At 63.0% G+C, this 17486-nt stretch overlaps 1 protein-coding gene across 4 annotated transcripts in view; it reads right to left on the bottom strand.

The window, feature by feature from the left end:
* Positions 1-17486, bottom strand: part of SEPTIN9 (septin 9) — a 145052-nt gene that overhangs the window by 85367 nt on the left and 42199 nt on the right. Inside the window, exon 1 of one of the 4 annotated variants that reach the window (XM_060645255.3) lies at positions 4263-4703. The exons of the other annotated variants lie outside the window; for them this stretch is intronic. Within the exon in view, the coding sequence (XP_060501238.1) occupies positions 4263-4317 (55 nt within the window). The 5' untranslated portion in view covers positions 4318-4703. Of the gene's footprint in view, positions 1-4262; positions 4704-17486 lie in introns of those variants that run through there. 4 annotated transcript variants of the gene reach the window in all.

The raw sequence follows: 17486 nt of genomic DNA, 5'->3' as shown, positions 1-17486 counted from the left end.
CAGCATTACACCACGTGGGCTCTCTCAAAGGCCCGCCCCCTGTGGACCCCGACTTGCCCCGCCTGCCTCTCCCCGCCACCCCCACTCCAACCCCCAGCCCAGGTCTGACGCTCAGCCCGGCGGGGAAGCCGGTGACAGAGACGCTCCTGCTACCCCGTGCGTGCCTGTCTGGTCTCCTCCTCACGACGAGGACGGTGGGCATGCCCGGTCCCCTGCTCCCGATGCAGACAGCACCAGGCCAGTGCTGCGGGTGGCAGCGGGACCCCCAAGAGGGCCGCCCCTCGCAGCTGCAGAACAGACACCGGCCAAATCCCACAGACCCGGCTCCTCCGGCCCACGTGAGGGACCCCACCGCCGCGCGGCTCCCGCCTCCCGCCGCAAAGGTGCGACCTGCAGGGAGGTGGCGTTCACGGGAGGCCTCGAGTCTTGCTGGAAGGCAGGGTGCGCCGTCACTCAAGAGGTCCACGGGCATTAATCAGGGACAGGTCTGCACCCGTCACCAAGCAACGGGCCTCGTCCTTCTGGGAGGAAAGGTGCACCTGGACCCAGCCGTCCAGGGTCTGGGCTCCCAGATGAGCAGGCCGTTTCCACGCAGTCCCATCTCCCTGCCCCCAGCCCCCCACCCCCCACCAGCCCGCTCTCCTGGGCCCAGAGCCTCCGGGGCGCGTCTGGGGGGGGTCCTCCACCATCCGGAAGGGCGGACGCAACCCGTAGGCGACAGAGCACAGCTGTGGGACCGGAGCACCTAGGTTCTGGGCCGCACCGAGTTTCAGCAAACATGAGGCACTTTCAGGATTCCTCTACCGCACGCAAATACGGTTGCAGCAAACAGCGCTGAGGAAAACAGGCCAGCAGCTGGCACTCGGAAGGGCTTTGTTACACAAAGGCCGGAGCCGTAACAGCCTTCACGATAACAGATTTGGCCCCGCTCTCACTCGAGAACGGCCTGTCCAACTGCTGCGTCCACCGACCCGGAGTGAGATCGGGGACAGAGCCGCCCCTCCTGTCCCCCCGCCGATCGCTTGGGGCGCTGAGGTCACCTCCAGGCCTACTTTCATGGGGGGGAGGGCGGATAGGGAACAAAACTCTCTAAAAAAAAAAAAAAAAATCACAAGAGCAAAACAGAATCCTTTTCTTGCCCCTATATGGGGTCCTCCAGGGAGCTCTGAGTTCACCCTTCAAAAAGGAAAGGCCAGGGTGGGAGGTGCACGCCCACGAAGGGCACTGCCGCCCCCTCAGTGCCCGGGGCAGACGCCAACCCGACACACACATCCACGACGGAAGACGGGCTGAATCCCCACCTCACCTGCACCAGGTGACAGAGCCAAAGAGAGAAGGGTGCTGCTGCCCGGGGCAGGGGGCAGACGTGCCCTGGACACGGGGCATCCGCAGACCCGCACACCCCGCACACCCAGCCGGGGCAGCTCTCTGCCTGCCCCGGACACCCGCCCGGCACCCCACAACGGGAGCCTTCCCCTCTGCCCTGGCCTGGACGGCTCACTAGCTCCAAACTCCCAAAGACACCGACGAGGGCCCTCTGGCCGCCCCGCAGGATTCCAGCCTGCTAGGACCGAAAACCACGGCCAGCATCGCCACGGCTCCCGACCGGCCGGGATCTGGCGGCGGCCCCTGGAGCTTCTGTTCTTCGGCAGCGAGCACGTGCCTGGCGACCTGCCCTCTCCGACCGCCCCGGAACTATCGGGGCGCAGCGACTGCTGCGGGGCCGGCGGTGCCCTCCCCACCCCCCTCGTCCTACCTTGCGGAAACCCAGATGGCACGTGGGCAGCCCCACGGACACACACCGGCGCTCCCCCGGCTCTACGCTGCTGCCTCCCTCCCCAGGACCGTCCGAACTCCCGGCGGGCACGCCTGGCCCTCCGATCCGCTCCAAAGGGCCCCTTCTCGTGCCCTGTTCTCCAATGGGTCGGCTCATTCCGGCCTCCCCCACTTCTGCTTTGCCGCCCGGAACCCGAATGCTCTTCTCCTTCCTCGCGCAAATGAATTCCGACTTTCGCCCAAGGTCTGCCTCCTCCACAGCGACCTTTCTCAGCCGGGGCTCTGCCAGATTGTATCACTCACTGCAGCTCTGGGTCTTCCACGGTCTTCCTCTGCCGGCTCCTGGCCCACGGCCGTCCACCCCAGGCTCAGTCGCCAACGCCCGCTCCCCTCCAAGCTCCGGGGGCACTTAGGGAGGCCATTCCGGTCCCCGAGCTGGGCGAGAACGGCCCTAGCACACGCTTCCACTCGGAAGCCGGGAGGGCTCTAACACCGACTCCTGTGCCTTCGGGGCACTTTCGACTGCCCAGAGCACACAGCAGGGGGACTGGTGCACACACGGAACCACACGGAACCGGAGAGTCCCTAAGAGCGAAAACTCTCCCCCTGGAATCACAACACCGCCAACTGTCGCAGCAGGCTGGTCTCAATGAGGCCATTGTCTCCGACCAAATGAGAGGGTCAAGAAGCCGCCTGGGAGGCAGCACAGAGGCGGCCCGCATCTCCAGATGGGGCAGGTCGGGGTCAGGATGGAGTTACACGTGGGGACCCCGAGGCAGAAGTGCTGTCACAGCTGTAGGACCACACCACCCCCAAGTCTCCGCCTCCCCATCCGGCCTCAGGGCTACCGTGGAACCCTGCTGTGCCCCAGAAATCCCAGCCTGCCTGGCCAGGCCGTTTTCATCTCAGGATCTCGCAAGCCAACCCAACTCCCACAGGCCACCAGGCGAATGTACACACAGCCCGGGGCCTGAAGGGGGCAGCCTTCTCCAGACGGGGCGGGTTCTGCCACCAGGACACTTAGGAGATGAAACGCCCTAAGTGCCACAGTGGGAGTCCCAAGGCAGCGGCTGCAGGAGAGCTACGCTCTGGGCAAGCAGACGTGGGGACACCCCAGTATGAGCATGCTACCCGAAATGTCCAAACAGCAGGGTATAAGCCATCATGGCTCCGCTGAACCGGAACTCCCCTAGTTCCGCCGGTGCTCAGCGCCAGAATCACAAGAGTGTGCCCACTACGGAGCCAGCCAACAGCGGGCGCGTCCTCCGCAAGGGTGTGCCGGCCGCTAGACCCCAAACCCTCTTGTCTCCTGACACCCCTGCTCAAGCCAGCCCAGACCCCATCCCGAATCACAGCCGCTAGGGCTCTGCTCGGGATCCAGCCAGACTCTGGTCCCCAGGAGCGCGCCCGCAGACGCGGCTGACCCCGGGTGGAACATGAGTACTGCAGAGCCCCGGACACTCAGATGCCAGCCCTGGCTCTGCCCCCCCGGTGGCTGGACGACCTCCAGGCTCGGCCTGGCACCCGGACGTCCAAAACTCCTTCCAGCCTAGCCTCCCCAAGGCCGGGCCCACCGGAGGACTCCGCCGGAGGCCGCCGGGAGCCCCTTCGAGGGGCGTGGGCTCCAGGTCCCAGCAGAGGTAGGCCCGCCCCTCAGAAATCCGGCCCGGGAGCGCCGAAGACTATTGTGTGAGCTTCCCTCCCGACCGCTTTATTTACTCCCCAGGACGCAGGACGCAGAGCCACAGGCAGTCACGAGGACGCACGAAGGCGCGCGCGCGCGCGCGCGCGCACACACACACACACACACACACACACACACACACACACACACGGTCGGAGCTGGGAAGCCCCGCGCCCTCGGAGGGCAAAGCCCCCTAAGTCTCGGCACACTCTGTAAACCCCGAAGGGGGGAGGGGACCAAAAGGCGCTCCCTACCGGCACGCAGGCCCCAACTCCCCAGGAGGCGGAAGGGGGGGGGGGTCCCCAGGCCTCGATGGGGGCCCCAGGGGCGCCCCCCTCTAGACCCCGCCGGCCCGGGCCGTGTCCGCTCGGCGGCCTTCCCCAGCCGGAATTCGACTCGGTCGGGCCCCCCCGAAGCTGGTGTGGGGGAGGGCGGCGGCGCCCGGGGCAGGACGCAGGGGCGGGGGACGGGCTCCCCGACCCGCCGCGGGGCCGCGGGGGCCCGAAGGCCGACGGGGGAGCGCCGGAGGGAGGGGACCGAGTGACCCCCGAGAGGGAGCCGCGCGCCCGGGCCGGTGCCGCGGGCGCCCCTCGAGCCCTCGAGGGGGCTGTCGCCGCTCGGGCAGATACAATAAAAGGAAGGAAGCGGGGAGGCAGCGCGGGGCCCGCCGAGGAGCGCGGTCCCCCGAACCGGGTCCTCCACGTAGGCGACGAGGACGCGGGACCGGGGAGGGGGGTGGGGGCGCGGCGGCAGGGCGCCCCCTCGGGGGTCCCGCCGGCCCCTCCGCGCGCCCGGCACCCACCTTCGAAGTCCGAAATGATCCCGTCCAGCTGCGCGTTGACCGCGGGGTCGGACATGGTGGCTCGCGCGGAGGGCGGCGGCGAGGAAGCGCCCCGGAGGCCCGGGCCCTGCGCCCGCGCTCCCGCCGAGCAGAGCTGGCCGCCCGCGCCCCTCGGCCCCCGGGCTCGGCTGAATGAATGGGGGAGGCGGGCGGGCGCCGGGCCTCGGCTCCCCGCGCCCCCGCCCCGCCCCGCCCCCGCCGCCCGGGCGGATCAGGTTCCCGCACCCGGCCCGGCCTCCGCGGCTCGCACTGGCTGCTCCGCCCGCCCGTCAAGGCCTGGGGCTGGGGTGGGGGTGGTGGAGGGCTGGGGCCCGAGCGGCCGCCGCGGGGACAGGCCGAGTCCTGGGCGCGCGACCCGGCGCCCCGCTCCGCCCCGCCTGGCCCCGCGCCCCGGGACGGCGACCGACGCGGCCCGGCCCCTCCCCCCCGGACGCCCCGCCGTGGCCAGATGTGGGCGGATGTGGGGGCCGGGCGGCGGCGCGGGGGCGGCGCCGAGGGGGGGGAAGAGATTCCTCCCCTTCCCTGGGGCGCAGGGTTCCTCCTGCGGGAGGTTTTATTTACGCAGCCAAACAAAGTTCACCGCCGCCCGCCGCCGCCGCCTTCCCGCGCTCAGCGCCTGCAAGGGTTAAGCGCCGGAGCTGGCGGGCCGCGGGACCCCCGCCTGTTGGCCCGGAGCCGCGGGGCGAGGGGCGAGCGCGGGAGTCACGTGGCCAGGCGAGAGGTCCGGCCCTCCGGCTACTCCCCACCCCCACCCGACCACCCCCGGGGTGACAGAAAAGGTGCCAGTCTACCGGGGGCGTGGGGCAGGGAAGAAGGAGCGCCCGGGCCACGTCGGCCAGGGACGTGTGCCCACCCCCCGCCCCCCCACCCCCCGCCTCCACACTAAGGGCCGGCTTGGTGGCCCAGCGTAGACCCCGGTCTTCCCCCTGGTAAGGCGGAGGTATTTCACAGGAACCGAAGGAAGGGGTTCCGGAATGGGAGGCAAGGGGTCTCCCCGTCTCCTCTGGACCTCAGGGCGGGGCCTTGCCCTCCAGGACACAACCTCTGCACTTCCCCATCCATTCCCAAACACCGATTCAATGCGCAGGACACGACAGAGCCCCCAGGACCAGGACGGGCCGTCCAGGTCTGGCACCTACAGCGGAGGGGACCTCCCTTCCACTGCCCTGGCTGGTTGGTCCGGCGCTCCTGTCCACTCTCCCCCTTGTCATCTTAGACCCAGAACCTCTGTCCCAAGTCAGGCCGGGTGGCAGTACACCCTCCGGGCTGGCCACCGTCCCCTCCGTGTGGCATCTGAGCGCCCGAGAGCTCATCCTGGGTCTCAGGTTGGTGACTGCCACTCCTCTCCCTGGTTCTGAAAGATCCGCTGAGGCCCGCCTGCCACCCCCGTCATTCCCCACCTCTTTGAGAGAATACGCCGCGTTCAGGGGGGCCTTTATCAAAGAGACGAAATCAAGTCCTTTCTTTTTAAAGAAAAGCGGTCACTCCCTCCCTCATGCTTTGGATATTTTGAACTGTTTTCAACTAAGTGAGTTTGTGGATGTGGAAGCGCAAAACCACAGACATTTCGGAGGCGCAGGCCCCGTCATCTGCCCGGGAGCCCGGGTTTCAAGACCGGAGTCGCCAGCGGCATTCATGGCCCCCCGATGGTTCCCCCGCCAGCCCTGGGCGCTTCCAACCCTCCGGGCCACCTGTCCGTCCCGCGTCTGGGAGTTTGGGGGTCCCCCGCCCGTGAGGCACGGGCTAAGCCCACGGGCCCCTGGAAAGACGCCGGTCCAGGGCGTTATTCGCCAGCGTTTTTATAAAAAGCACCTGGCGAGCGCAGACACACCCGCGTGATTGTTCTCCCGGAGAGCTGGCATCCAGGACCACCAGACTGGCACAGGGGCGGCTTCTTGGGCAGTATTCATTTCCATTCACAGCGGAGCCCAGCAGGCTCAGGCTTATCTCCTCGAGGGGCCCGGCCAGGGTGTCCGCCTCACCCAAACGCTCCCCTGTGGGAACGCAGAGGACAATGGCAGGAGGGAAGCGACCTCCGCGGCCAGAAAGCGCCCCACGGGGGCACGGCCCGAGCTCTCGGGAGCCCATCCGGGCCGCCCCTCCTGCCTTCGGCTTAACCGCTGGGGCTACCGTTGCCAAACCCTGACACCTCCAGGTGAGGAGATCCCCCACACTCCCTCCAGCAACCCAACCCAGCGCTTGGCCACACTCCCGGCCAGGAAGTTCACCCTTGTATCTAACCAGCTGCTCTAATTGTACATCGTTTAGTGCCTCTCTTTTTCTGTCCTCAGAGGAGATGGGAAACAGCTGGGCGCCACCCTTCCCATAATAAGCACCTTCTCCAAACTCGAAGATAATCCGGCCCGCTGCTGGGCCTTCTCTTTCTCAGCTTGGATCATCCATCTGGCCCTGTCTCAGCCCTGCCTGTGATCACCTCTGATCTCTGTGTCCAGCCTGCAGCTCCAGGACTTAAAGAGGCACGATGCTTATGGGGAGGTGAGGGGCCCCTAGCCCCCTCCTCGGGGCAGAACGGTCCAGGCCAGGGGCAGGACGGGCAATCCTGGCGGGGACGCTGGGCAGAGAAAGGTGGCAGCGGCAGAGAGAGGACGGTGAGCTGAAAGGTGGCAAGAAAAACAGAACCGTAAGGCCTCCGCGTTCCGTCACGGCGCACTCTTCTAAGACCACGGGAGAAGGCAAGACTGTCTGTAGGCCTGGCCCGAGGGGAAGGTGTGACCAGAGGGACACCGGAGGGTCCACCCACCTCACGGGTCCCCCCGTGAGACCCTATAGTGGGTGCTCTGAAAACACACGCCCAGGGGCGCCTGGGTGGCTCAGTCGGTTAAGCAGCCGACTTCGGCTCAGGTCATGATCTCACAGTCCGTGGGTTCGAGCCCCGCGTTGGGCTCTATGCTGACGGCTCAGAGCCTGGAGCCTGTTTCAGATTCTGTGTCTCCCTCTTTCTCTGACCCTCCCCTGTTCATGCTCTCTCTCTGTCTCAAAAATAAATAAATGTTAAAAAAAATTAAAAAAAAAAAAAAAAAAAACACACGCCCACCCGAACCTCGGAACGGGACCTGATCTGGCACGCGCTTCTCTGCTGATATAATTAAGGGGAGGATCTCGAGATAGGACCACCCTGGGTTAGGCTGGCCCCTAAATCCAATGACAAGTGGCCTCATGAGAGACCAAAAAAGGAGGAGATGCAGAGAAGGCCATGGCAAGTCAGAAGCAGAGCCCGGAGAGATGTGGCCACAAGCCAGGGAACACTTGGGACCCGGGAGGCTAGAAGAGGCAAGGGAGGAGTCTTCCCTCAGAGGGAGCAAGGCTCCGGTGACACCTTGGCTTCCAGCTTCTGGCCTCCAGAACGTTAGAGACAACATTTCTGCCGTGTTAAGCTCCTCGCGTGTGGTCCTTTATAATCGTGGCCCCCAGACACTCTACGGACATTGGCCCCATCGACGCCTCCCCAAAACCTGCTGTAGGTCAGGAACGCTGCCGGGCAGGTGGCAGTCCTCGGGGGACTGGGGGGGCTGGGGACACGTAGGACAGCAAGCAGCAAGTTTTAGTAAGAACACCCGGGGGCCAGGGATGGGCAAGAAAGGTGTGAAACGAAGTCCAGTTCAGGCCTTTCTGGAAATGGGAAGAGAAACCCCACAGGTCAGGCCCCGGTGGGATGAGCCTTGGGAAAAAGAGAGAGGAAATCGATGGGAGGAAACAGCCGTTTGGCTCGAAGTCAGTATCCATGACCCCGGGCTCCGTGTGGGGATTGGGGGGCAGAGGGAGGACAGTGGCTTTGTGCCTGCCCGCCCGCCCTGGGCCTTTGGACAGGACACCCTGTTAAGTGGACCATCTGTTTCCTCATAGACCAGGGCGAAGGCCCACGGTCTCAGCTCTGCCTGGGCCCGGAGCACAGTAGGGCCTCCCCGAGCTCCAGAGCCTTGGACCCATCGGCTGCCGGACCTTCCATGGCTCCCAGGTTCCCTCAGGTCGCCATCTTTGTAAATGGTTCCACCATCCACCTGGCGGCTCAGGCCGAGTGTCCGGGCATCGCCCTCGGGTCCTCTGTTTCCCTCACCCCCGCATCCAGGCCATCAGTGAGTTTCCACCTCCAAGATATCTGCAGGCCAGGCTGCTTCTAACCTCAAGTGCCCCCAACACGGGCGGGCGGAGCAACCCTAATGTTTAACAACCTGCTGGCATTTAACACCGCGTAGCATTTCCTACCTACAGATAAGGCAAGTTGCGGACTTCCGGAACACAGAGGATAGAGTAAAGTGTAATAAAATACTTAGGAAGTGTGGGTGCTATATATGTGTTACCTTTGTCTTTGATGCGATTACTTGTCAGTAATTCCTATTATATAAGTCTAACGGATGATTTCATAATGCAACTTGTTCCTAACGGGGCAACGCATTTTTTTACTGTGCTAAAATACACATAACATAAAATTCATCGTTTTAACCACTTTTTTTTAATGTTTACTTTTGAGAGAGAGAGAGAGAGACAGAGAGATGGGGGGGAGAGGGGGAAGGGGCAGAGAGAGAGGGCTCTGAGCGGGCTCCGAGCTGTCAGCACAGAGCCCGATGCGGGGCTCAAACTCACCAACCGCGAGATCGTGACCTGAGCCAAAATCGGACGCTCAACCGACCGAACCACCCGGGCGTCCCTTAAACCACTTTTAGGAGCACTAAAGCACATCACGCTGTTGTAGACCAATCAATACCAACCACCCCCAGAACTGCTGTCGTCGTCCCAGACCGAAGCTCTTATTTCCATTAAACAATAACCCCCTGTTTTCCCCTCTGTGCCCCCAGCCTATGGCAGTCACCGTCTTGCTCTCTGTCCCCGTGAATGTGGCTACTCTGGGGAAAGTCCTACACGTGAAGCCTTATTGTATTGGTCCTTTTGTGCCTGGCTTATTTCACTGAGCACAATGTCCTCAAGGCCCATCCGTGTTATCGTCTGTCAGGATTTCCTTCCTTTTTAAGGCCAATGTTCCATTGTAGGTACATTCAGACCACACTGTGTTTATCCAGTCATCCATCCGTGGACGTCTGGGCGGCTCCCACCTTTCTGGGCTGCTGTGAATAACGCCGCACGGAACGTGGGTATGCACATATCTCTTTGAGTTCCTCTTTAATGCTTCTGCATATTTACCCCGAAGTGAAATTGCCAGATCATACGGTAATTCCGGGTAATTTAATTTTAAGCAGTCGGTTACATCTAGTTTTTGTTTTGTATCTTCCATAAGATAGTAAGTTCTGTTTTTTATGTGATACATGATTAAGTTTTCCAATAACGGCTGCGTCGAACGACCAGCTCACGAAATAGCTCAGAACGTGAGAATTGGCTGTCCCCCCACTCTCGCTCTCCGCCCTGCATTCCTGTGGAGCCTCCTGACCCACCTGCTGGCTTCCATTCTTGCTTCCCTCCATCCAGATCCCAAGGAGGCTTTCAGATCAGATGACGTCACCTCCCATGGCCTTGTTCACACTTAGAAACAAGTGCAAACTCCTTCCCTGGGTTGCCAAGGTCCCACACGCCCTATCCACCCTGCCTACTCCTTGGCCTCCACACTGCCTTCTGCCCCAGGACATTTGCCTTAGCTGTTCTGCCCGGAGAGCATCCCCTAGGTCTCCCCGCCTAGGTCTCCCCCCACTGCTGGTTCCCTGTCTGTCATTTCTGTCTTAAATATCAGAACCACTATCCCAGGGTCCCCCCAGGAGACCGCTTGACAAAGCTGCTTCCCTGCCTCCAGGCATACTACCGGGGACTCCCCGAGAATGCATCCAATCCCTTTGACATGGCAAAGTTCAGTCTCCTTCGCGGGACGGCAGGGTCGCGGTGACTCCTCACAGGGAGTCAGCCCACAGCGGGGCAGAGGGGACATTCAGAAGTCACTCGGCCACCGTGCAGACCTCCCCAGCTCGGCGGTCGGGATGACAGGCAGGGCGCCGTCTGCACCCGGCCCGAGGCTCTGGGACCCCATCTCCCTTCCCGCCGCCCCGCGACCCCGACGGCGGCCACGCTTAGGGCCGCGGAGTCTCTCAGGCTGCCCGATTTTGAATCTTCCCATGAAGCCTGTCTGTGGGTACAGCTGACATTTAACCAGTGCGTAGGCTACACAACACCCTTACACCATCTGCCCGGCTGCTTAAATGCAACCAGAAGGTTTCACTTCAAAGGGGAATGCCGTTTTCTTAGCACATGATTAATCTGTTCCCCAGACTCCCCAGTTATCGCCCCGGCCTGCTTTGTTCAGAAAATTTACAGCGAACCCTGACCACAGCAGCCTGGGCCTTATCTCTGAGGCAGGGAGCTTTCTAAACAAAGTAGGACCCTTCTAAATTCAGGCTTTCGAGTCACCGGAGGGAGCGGCTGGTCTGCAGGCCCCGGGCAAGCTCTCAGGCCTCCCGCCCCAGCCCCCCAGCCCCGCTGACAGGTGCTCCCGCGTCCAGGGTCTGTCTCGGCCTGCGGCCCCGCCGTTTTCAGTTTCACTTGTAAATTTTACTGCAGTGACATGAAAAACCACCGGGACCACGGGAGCCAAGGAAGGGGCAGCGGCCGCTCGCACGGAGGGACAGGAGACTCGTGGGAAACCGTGACCCTCCAAGGCGACTCCTCGCCGGCCGAACCCTAGCTTGTGGCTCAGGCACATCATTTATTCTGAGGCCCATCCGATGGGCTTGCGGTTGGCAAACCCAGGCGTCCGGGCCCCCACCGTGGGCTTGGTGAGTTAGCACCCAGATAGGAAGCGGGAGGAGGAAGAAGGCGATTGATGTTTTAGTCCTGATTGCTCCCTCTTTATACGGTCCGTTGCTACTCCGGCCCCCCAAACAGGGCTTTGGGACGGACTGAAGTCCCCAACTTGCTAGCAGCCGTCTGAGGTCAGAGGTTCGGAGACAGGCTGGGGCACACGGCATCCCACGCGTCCCGGCTGATGCGGAGGCACCCCCTTGCCCTCCCGGTGGCTCCAGAGTCACACAAGGGGCCTCGAAGGAGTGGCCGGCCTGGTACCAACCCAGCCTCGAAGCAGCAAGCGGCTGTCCACCCGGGGCTGCCAGGACACCTGACTGGGCCACACACCCGGGAGGACAGGCCGTCCCCTCGGTGTCCCGACCTCCTCGCGGCTTTTCTCAAGCAGGCACCCTGCTCTGCGGGCTCAGCGGCCGGAGGCAGTGTGGGGACAAGGGCTGAGTCACCGGCCTGCCCGAGCTCCACGTCAGCAGGAACAACAGAATCTGAGCGGGATCCGAGCTGAGAAGAAAAGGCAACAGGCCCTCTGCGGCCAAACTTATTTTTAAAGTCGCCGCCGTGACCGAGGTGACGTCGTCCCCAGGGAGCCGCCCGTCCGCCTACCGCCATGGACTACGGCCACATGCCCTGACAGTGTCCCCGTCCGCTGCCCAGGAGACGGCCAGCAGGTGGGAGGAAAGCGCGCTGAGGTTCGGAGAGGCGGCCGTCAGCACGGGAAGGGCAGGAAAGGGGGAGCCTTCCTCTCTGCGCCCTCCTTTCTAAGGGTCTCCGGGGCACATGCGGCGTGCACAGCTCTTGCTGGGATCCCCCTTCCGTACCCGCCCCCTCAACGCCCATGCGCCCACCTCCAGTGACGGGCAGCTCAGTGCCTCTCAGCTGCCTCCTCTATCTTCGTCCAGTTGGGGCTGCTTAAAAAAGAGATGGCCGTAGAAATTTCGAGAAAGGGGCTGAGACGCCGGCCCCCCAGGAGGGGGCTCCCAGGGGGACATCAGCTCTCATGCATCCCTGGCAGAGGTAGAAACCTGACTGCAGAAGCTTGCAAGGGAAAGATCAGGGCTTGCTCCGGGACCTGGAAGAGAACTGGCTTTCCATCAAATGGTCACCGTGGGGAAACGTCCCCAGAAGCCAGCCTGTAAGCCCAGGGCTGCAAAGCCGGAGGCGGCACCAGAACTCCCCCCAGGGGGTAAGCCCGGGCCTCCTTGCTTCCACTGAGCATCTCGGACCACGTGTCGCCTTCCCTGCACCTCCACGGAAGGACGGCGAAGAAAAGGAGGAGATAGCCAGCTCACGAAGGAGACGCTCGAGCACGTCTGGCGGACGAAGGGACCGGCGTCAGTAGCCAAAACGTGCACGGGGCTCCCTGTGGGCTGGGTTTTCCACCCTCTCCTGCCCACCACGAACCGAGAGAGGGTTCTGTACCGCCAGCGGCGCCCCTTGCCCGGCGTGACCCCCGAGGGGGGGAGGGTGGCCCCCGTGCCCCAGCGTACCTGAGACGCACCCTCTCGGTCTTGGCTCAGAGCCTTGGGGACAGAAGGCTCCGTGGCGGAGGGAGGCCGGCTGGGCCCCCTCCCGACAATCTGGTATTGCTTTCCTGGATAATGAAGTCTCCCCACCGCCCTTGCTGCTGGGGCCGGCCGGCAGCCACAGCAACCTCAATGAACCATTTGTCCCTCGTGTGAAGTGACCTCAGGGACGGGGACGTAATGGGTTTGCTGTTAACACACCCCGCCTGGTGCTCTCCCCCCGCCCCCAACCCCCAGCGTGAGTCATTTGCCAAGATGACAAGGCTGGGCTGAGGGCCCCGACCAGGGGGATGCCAGCTCTGGCCGGGCTGTGAGCAGACAGACCAGGACAAAGGACAAAGGCTGCCGCCCAGCACAGAGCCCCCCCGCCACGACTGTACATCTGGGGCCCCTGAAGCAAGCGGAAGGCCCCTAGGTGTCTCTGATTCCTTGGGCACCCCGGCAGCTGTGTGGCCCTGCCCGTTTGGGGACAGTCTTCCTGGAGATCCCTGCAAATGGGGAGCTGAAGGGGCGAACCAATGTGGACCTGGCCAGGGAGGACAGGAACAAGATGCTGTCGCCCTGGTGCTCTGGGACGGCACCAATCAGAGGCAGCTTTGGGGCATCACAGTCCCTCATTAACACTGACGCTCAGGCGCTCTCGTGCACTTGGCCGCGGGCTCCAGGGAGGAAGCGTGCAGGCTGCAGGCCGGCCTCCCTGCTCGGGGCACCCGCTACTCCCAGCCTGACTCGAAGCTGCCGGTGGGACACCCCTTCTAGAGTGCGCACGTGACCCGTCACCTGCTGAATACGGCGAGGGGGTCCGCGAGGCTGTCCCTGGCCCTCCGTCTGCACCAGCCGCTCCTGCCTCCTGTCCCCGTGCATCTCCACGTTCTCTGCTCCCGCCCCGCTTTGCCAGGTCCCGGACAAGCCAGTGTCACAGATCTGTGCCTGTTCTCTCCCGTTCCCTCTGCCCAGGAGGCCCTCCCACCCTCCTCGGCCCGGCTCATTCTCGAGCCTTCAGGTACTCAGTTCAGGTGCCGCTTCTGAGCAGCCTCCCTGGAGCCCCTGGGTAGAGGGACTCCTTCCCAGACCCTCCTGTGGGTTTTCCCAGTGACGGGCACCCCGGACGGCTGGAGGAGGAAGCCAGGCGGTGGACATCAGGAGGTGGGGCTCGTGGAAGAATCAGCCTGGGGAAGTGACAGTCCTCTCCTGCCATGGAAAAGGACACAGCCAGAGGAAGAAGGAAGTGATGAGCATCACCGTGTCGGGGGCCCCGCCACCCTGCCGGCCAGATGGGCCACCTCCTCCTAACAGCTGTTCTCCAGCAGAGACAGACGTCTCACCTCGTGGACTGGGTGGGGATGTTCCAGAGGGGGCCACGTCTACACTGGTCCCAGAGACCGTGGAGTCTGGATCTCTGGGGCTTGTTCCAGCCACGCGGCCGCAGACCTGGCCCCGGGCCCACCATCCCTGCCCAGGGGAGCACACATCTGGAGTTGCACAGCCCCAGGGGCAGGGCGGGGCAGGGAATCCGCCCGGCTGGCCAAAGCCACAGCACAAGTGGAGAACAGACGGGCGCGCAGACCCAAGGGGAGCCTTTGGTCCCGCGCGCATCGCTCCCGAGGAGGTAACCGCGGGCATTCCAAGGCCAGCGACTCACCAGATGTCAGCACACGCCCCAGGCCCCTGGCCCACCCCACCGCCGGAGCCTACGGGGCACGTGTGGTCTTCCGGGCCGGCGGCGTGTGCGAGGCCCGGGGTGCAGAGGCTCCCCCTCGGTCACGAATAATCTAGATCGTCGGTCGAGGAATCGTCCAGCGCCGCAGTCCCATCGGGGAACCCACGATCTCAGAACCACACGGCTTCCCTGGCGCCCGTCCCACCCGCACAGCTGCGGTCATCCGGAACACGAGAGCAGCCGGTGCCGATCCAGCAGGGCCCCCGAACCTCCTTCTGAGCAGGAGGAACGGACGTTCGGAACGCTGACCCCGGGATCTCCAAAAGGAAGCGAGCGCTGTGCGATCGGACCCCCTATGACAACAGAGTCCCGTATGCAAACCTTGCAGGAAGACGTTTGTCACCAAAGGATAACAGGCCGGGCTAAAGCAGTGGCCTGCGGCTAAATGTTTAACGACCTGCCCTGGTGGCCGGTGGCTGGGGCGGGGGGGGGGGGAGGGGGGGGGGGCCTGGTTGATAACGTTCGCCCATGGCCGTGATGTAAATGGTCCCCACCAAGGCCGGGTTCGAGCTACCGACATGACGTGACCGAGCACGGGTTTGGCGAGGGTCGCGCGCACCGCTAGCCGTTAACTGTCACGTAACCCCAGGTTCTTCTCCTTCTCTGGGGACAGTGAGGCGCCTACGGTGCCCTTTTGCAGCACAAAACAGCCGCGGCCGGTGGGGTTCACCTGGCAAGCCAACCCGGTCACCGGCCCACCGGGGTGAGGCAGGCAGGTTTGCGAGGCTGCGCGGGGGCTCAGGGAGAGAGACGGCTAGGATGATCGAGCGATGACGTCTGCCCCAGCCTCGGGACAGGAGGCTGGTGGCACCTATGCCCAGCATCGGCCATTCCTGACCTGAAGCCCCTCGCGTCGTGCAGGCTCCGTGCAAACGTCACTTTTCCCCAATCTTGCCTTTCCCCGGAGCGATCCCTGCCACAGGACCGGCCACCGACCCTGTACGTGCAAAGGGGGCTAGTGGTGTGTGTGGCACAGACCCTAGGTTCCCTTCATCACCTCTAATCTCCCTCTCTTCCATAGTGACAAAAGTTTCAGCTGGGCACACGGTTGCCCAACGAAAGAATACGTTTCCCAGTTAGCCTTGCTGCTTGCAGTGGCCCTGTGACTAGGTTCTGGCCCGCAGGAGGGGAGCTGAAGTGTCTAACTTTCAGGACACTCCTGCCCCTTCCCCTCCCGTAGCTGGAGTGCAGATGTGATGGCAGGAGCCGGGGCAACCGCCTTGTTTCGTGAGATGGACGCCGCACGTTGAGGATGGCAGAGCAGCAAAGAAGGGACACACCGTGTCCCCACTGCCCTGGGCCACCGTGATTGCTCACGCTTGGGCTGGGAAGAGGGAGAGAAATGAATTTCTCTCTTGCACAAGCCTTGTTGTTTCAGTCTTTGTTACATAGCCAGACGGCTCCCTGACTGATAGCAGCGTGTACCCGTCCTCCTTCCAGTCTGGGAGCTCCTTGAAGGCAAGGCAGAGGTCTTAGGCTTTATGCCCCAAGCCCCTGGCAGCGTCTGATACGATAAATAGAGTCAGAGCACAATGAACCACCTAGTTCGCCCACGGTTTGTTTTGTTTGCTTGTTTTGGTATCCGGAATGGGAACGTAAAGGTGTGAGCTTAGCAGAGGACAAGCAGCAACATCAGACAGAGGTGACACCGAAAAGTCAGGCCCAGAGTAGCCTGGGGACTGCTCTGCGAAATTCTGTATTGAGATAGATCTTGAGAGGTCACCAACACCAACAGTCAGATGTGTGCCGGACGGAACAGAATCGGCCACTTCAGGGACAGGGCATGCCCTCCGAGCGCGGCCGGGGGCTGAGGCTTCGGCGCTGGGTCACACGGCTGGGTCCAGAGCCGCGTGGCCATTCGCCGGGTAGCAGGACCGCAGGGCAAGTTACTTCACCCCTCTGAGCCCTCACTGACTCCCCTGTATGTTAGGAACAACAATGTCTAGACTGAAGGGATTGGTGACAGTAAGGCTCTGGCATGAAAGAGGAACTTGGTAGGGGCGCCTGGGTGGCTCGGTCAGTTGAGCGTCCGACTGCGGCTCAGGTCACGATCTCACAGTTCGTGGGTTCGAGCCCCGCGTCGAGCTCTGGGCTGACGGCTCGGAGCCTGGAGCTGCTTCGGATTCTACGTCTCCCTCTCTCTCTCTGCCCCTCCCCGGCTCACGCTCTGTCTCTCTTTCCTCTCTCAAAAATAAAGACACGTTAAAAAAGCATTTTTTTAAAAAAAAATGGGAACTTGGTGATCGGTAGCTCTCATTACCTATAACGTCTAGCGGGGCCCCGTCTGTAGCCGGACCCAGAGGAGCAGAATGGTTTGCGGAGTGTCGTGCAGCTGTTAACGACAGAGCCAGGACTGGGGCCTGGGCTCCAGCTCCCCCCGCCGCGCCCCTGCTGCGGAATGGGTGGCCCCGGCCGAGCGTAAGCAGTGGGTAGTCGGTGAGAAATTCTGAGAGTGAGACCAGAATACGTGGGATGATCCTGCGGGCAACTGGGATGATCACGCCTCACTTTGAAACGCAGCAGAGAGAACAATACGGTGAACCTACAGGCGGACGGAAGGATGGACAGACGGACAGAGAGGTGACAGAGCAAGCCTAATTCGGTGTCAGCGGTGGAACCTGAGGGACAGGAGTGTGGGTGGGCACCGTAAACTGCTCCCGGCTCCGCCGCGCGTCTGACAACCCTCACGATCCGCGTCTGGAGGAGGGGGGTACAGGGAGCCACGGCAGCTGTCGGAGCGGGGGCAGACCCGCCGAACAGAGCCCGTGCTAGAACGCAGCCTGCGAGCCTGGATGCCTCTCCTGTCTCCTTCTGAAGATCGAAAGAGGGATGTGTATTGGGCGTGTCCCTCAGAGGTTTAAAGGCTCTTGCTTCTCAGTCCTGACTCTCCTCTCCCCACGTGCACCTGGAAGGTTCTGGGGGTGGGGGGGTGGGGGCCAGCCCAGATGCCGGCTCTCCTTCCGCCCTCCTGGGCTCAGTGCTTGGCACACGACCGATGCCGAGCAAACGTCAGCCTCTGCCCCCATGCCCTCCTTGTCTGCCTGCCCGGAGCATTCCCCCGGCAGCCTGGTCCAGCCACCCAGCGGACACTTCTGGACAGCCGGCCAACAGCTTCTTCAGCTATGCTCCGGTCACCCCGCAAACATCCTAAGTCATAAATAAAGCACTAGTGACCGTCTCACTAGC

Source organism: Panthera onca, chromosome E1, assembly GCF_046562875.1.
Source record: "Panthera onca isolate mPanOnc1 chromosome E1, mPanOnc1 haplotype 2, whole genome shotgun sequence".
Taxonomy (NCBI): Eukaryota; Metazoa; Chordata; class Mammalia; order Carnivora; family Felidae; genus Panthera; species Panthera onca.
Note: the sequence above shows the minus strand (reverse complement) of the source record. Positions and strands in the feature narration are given on the sequence as shown.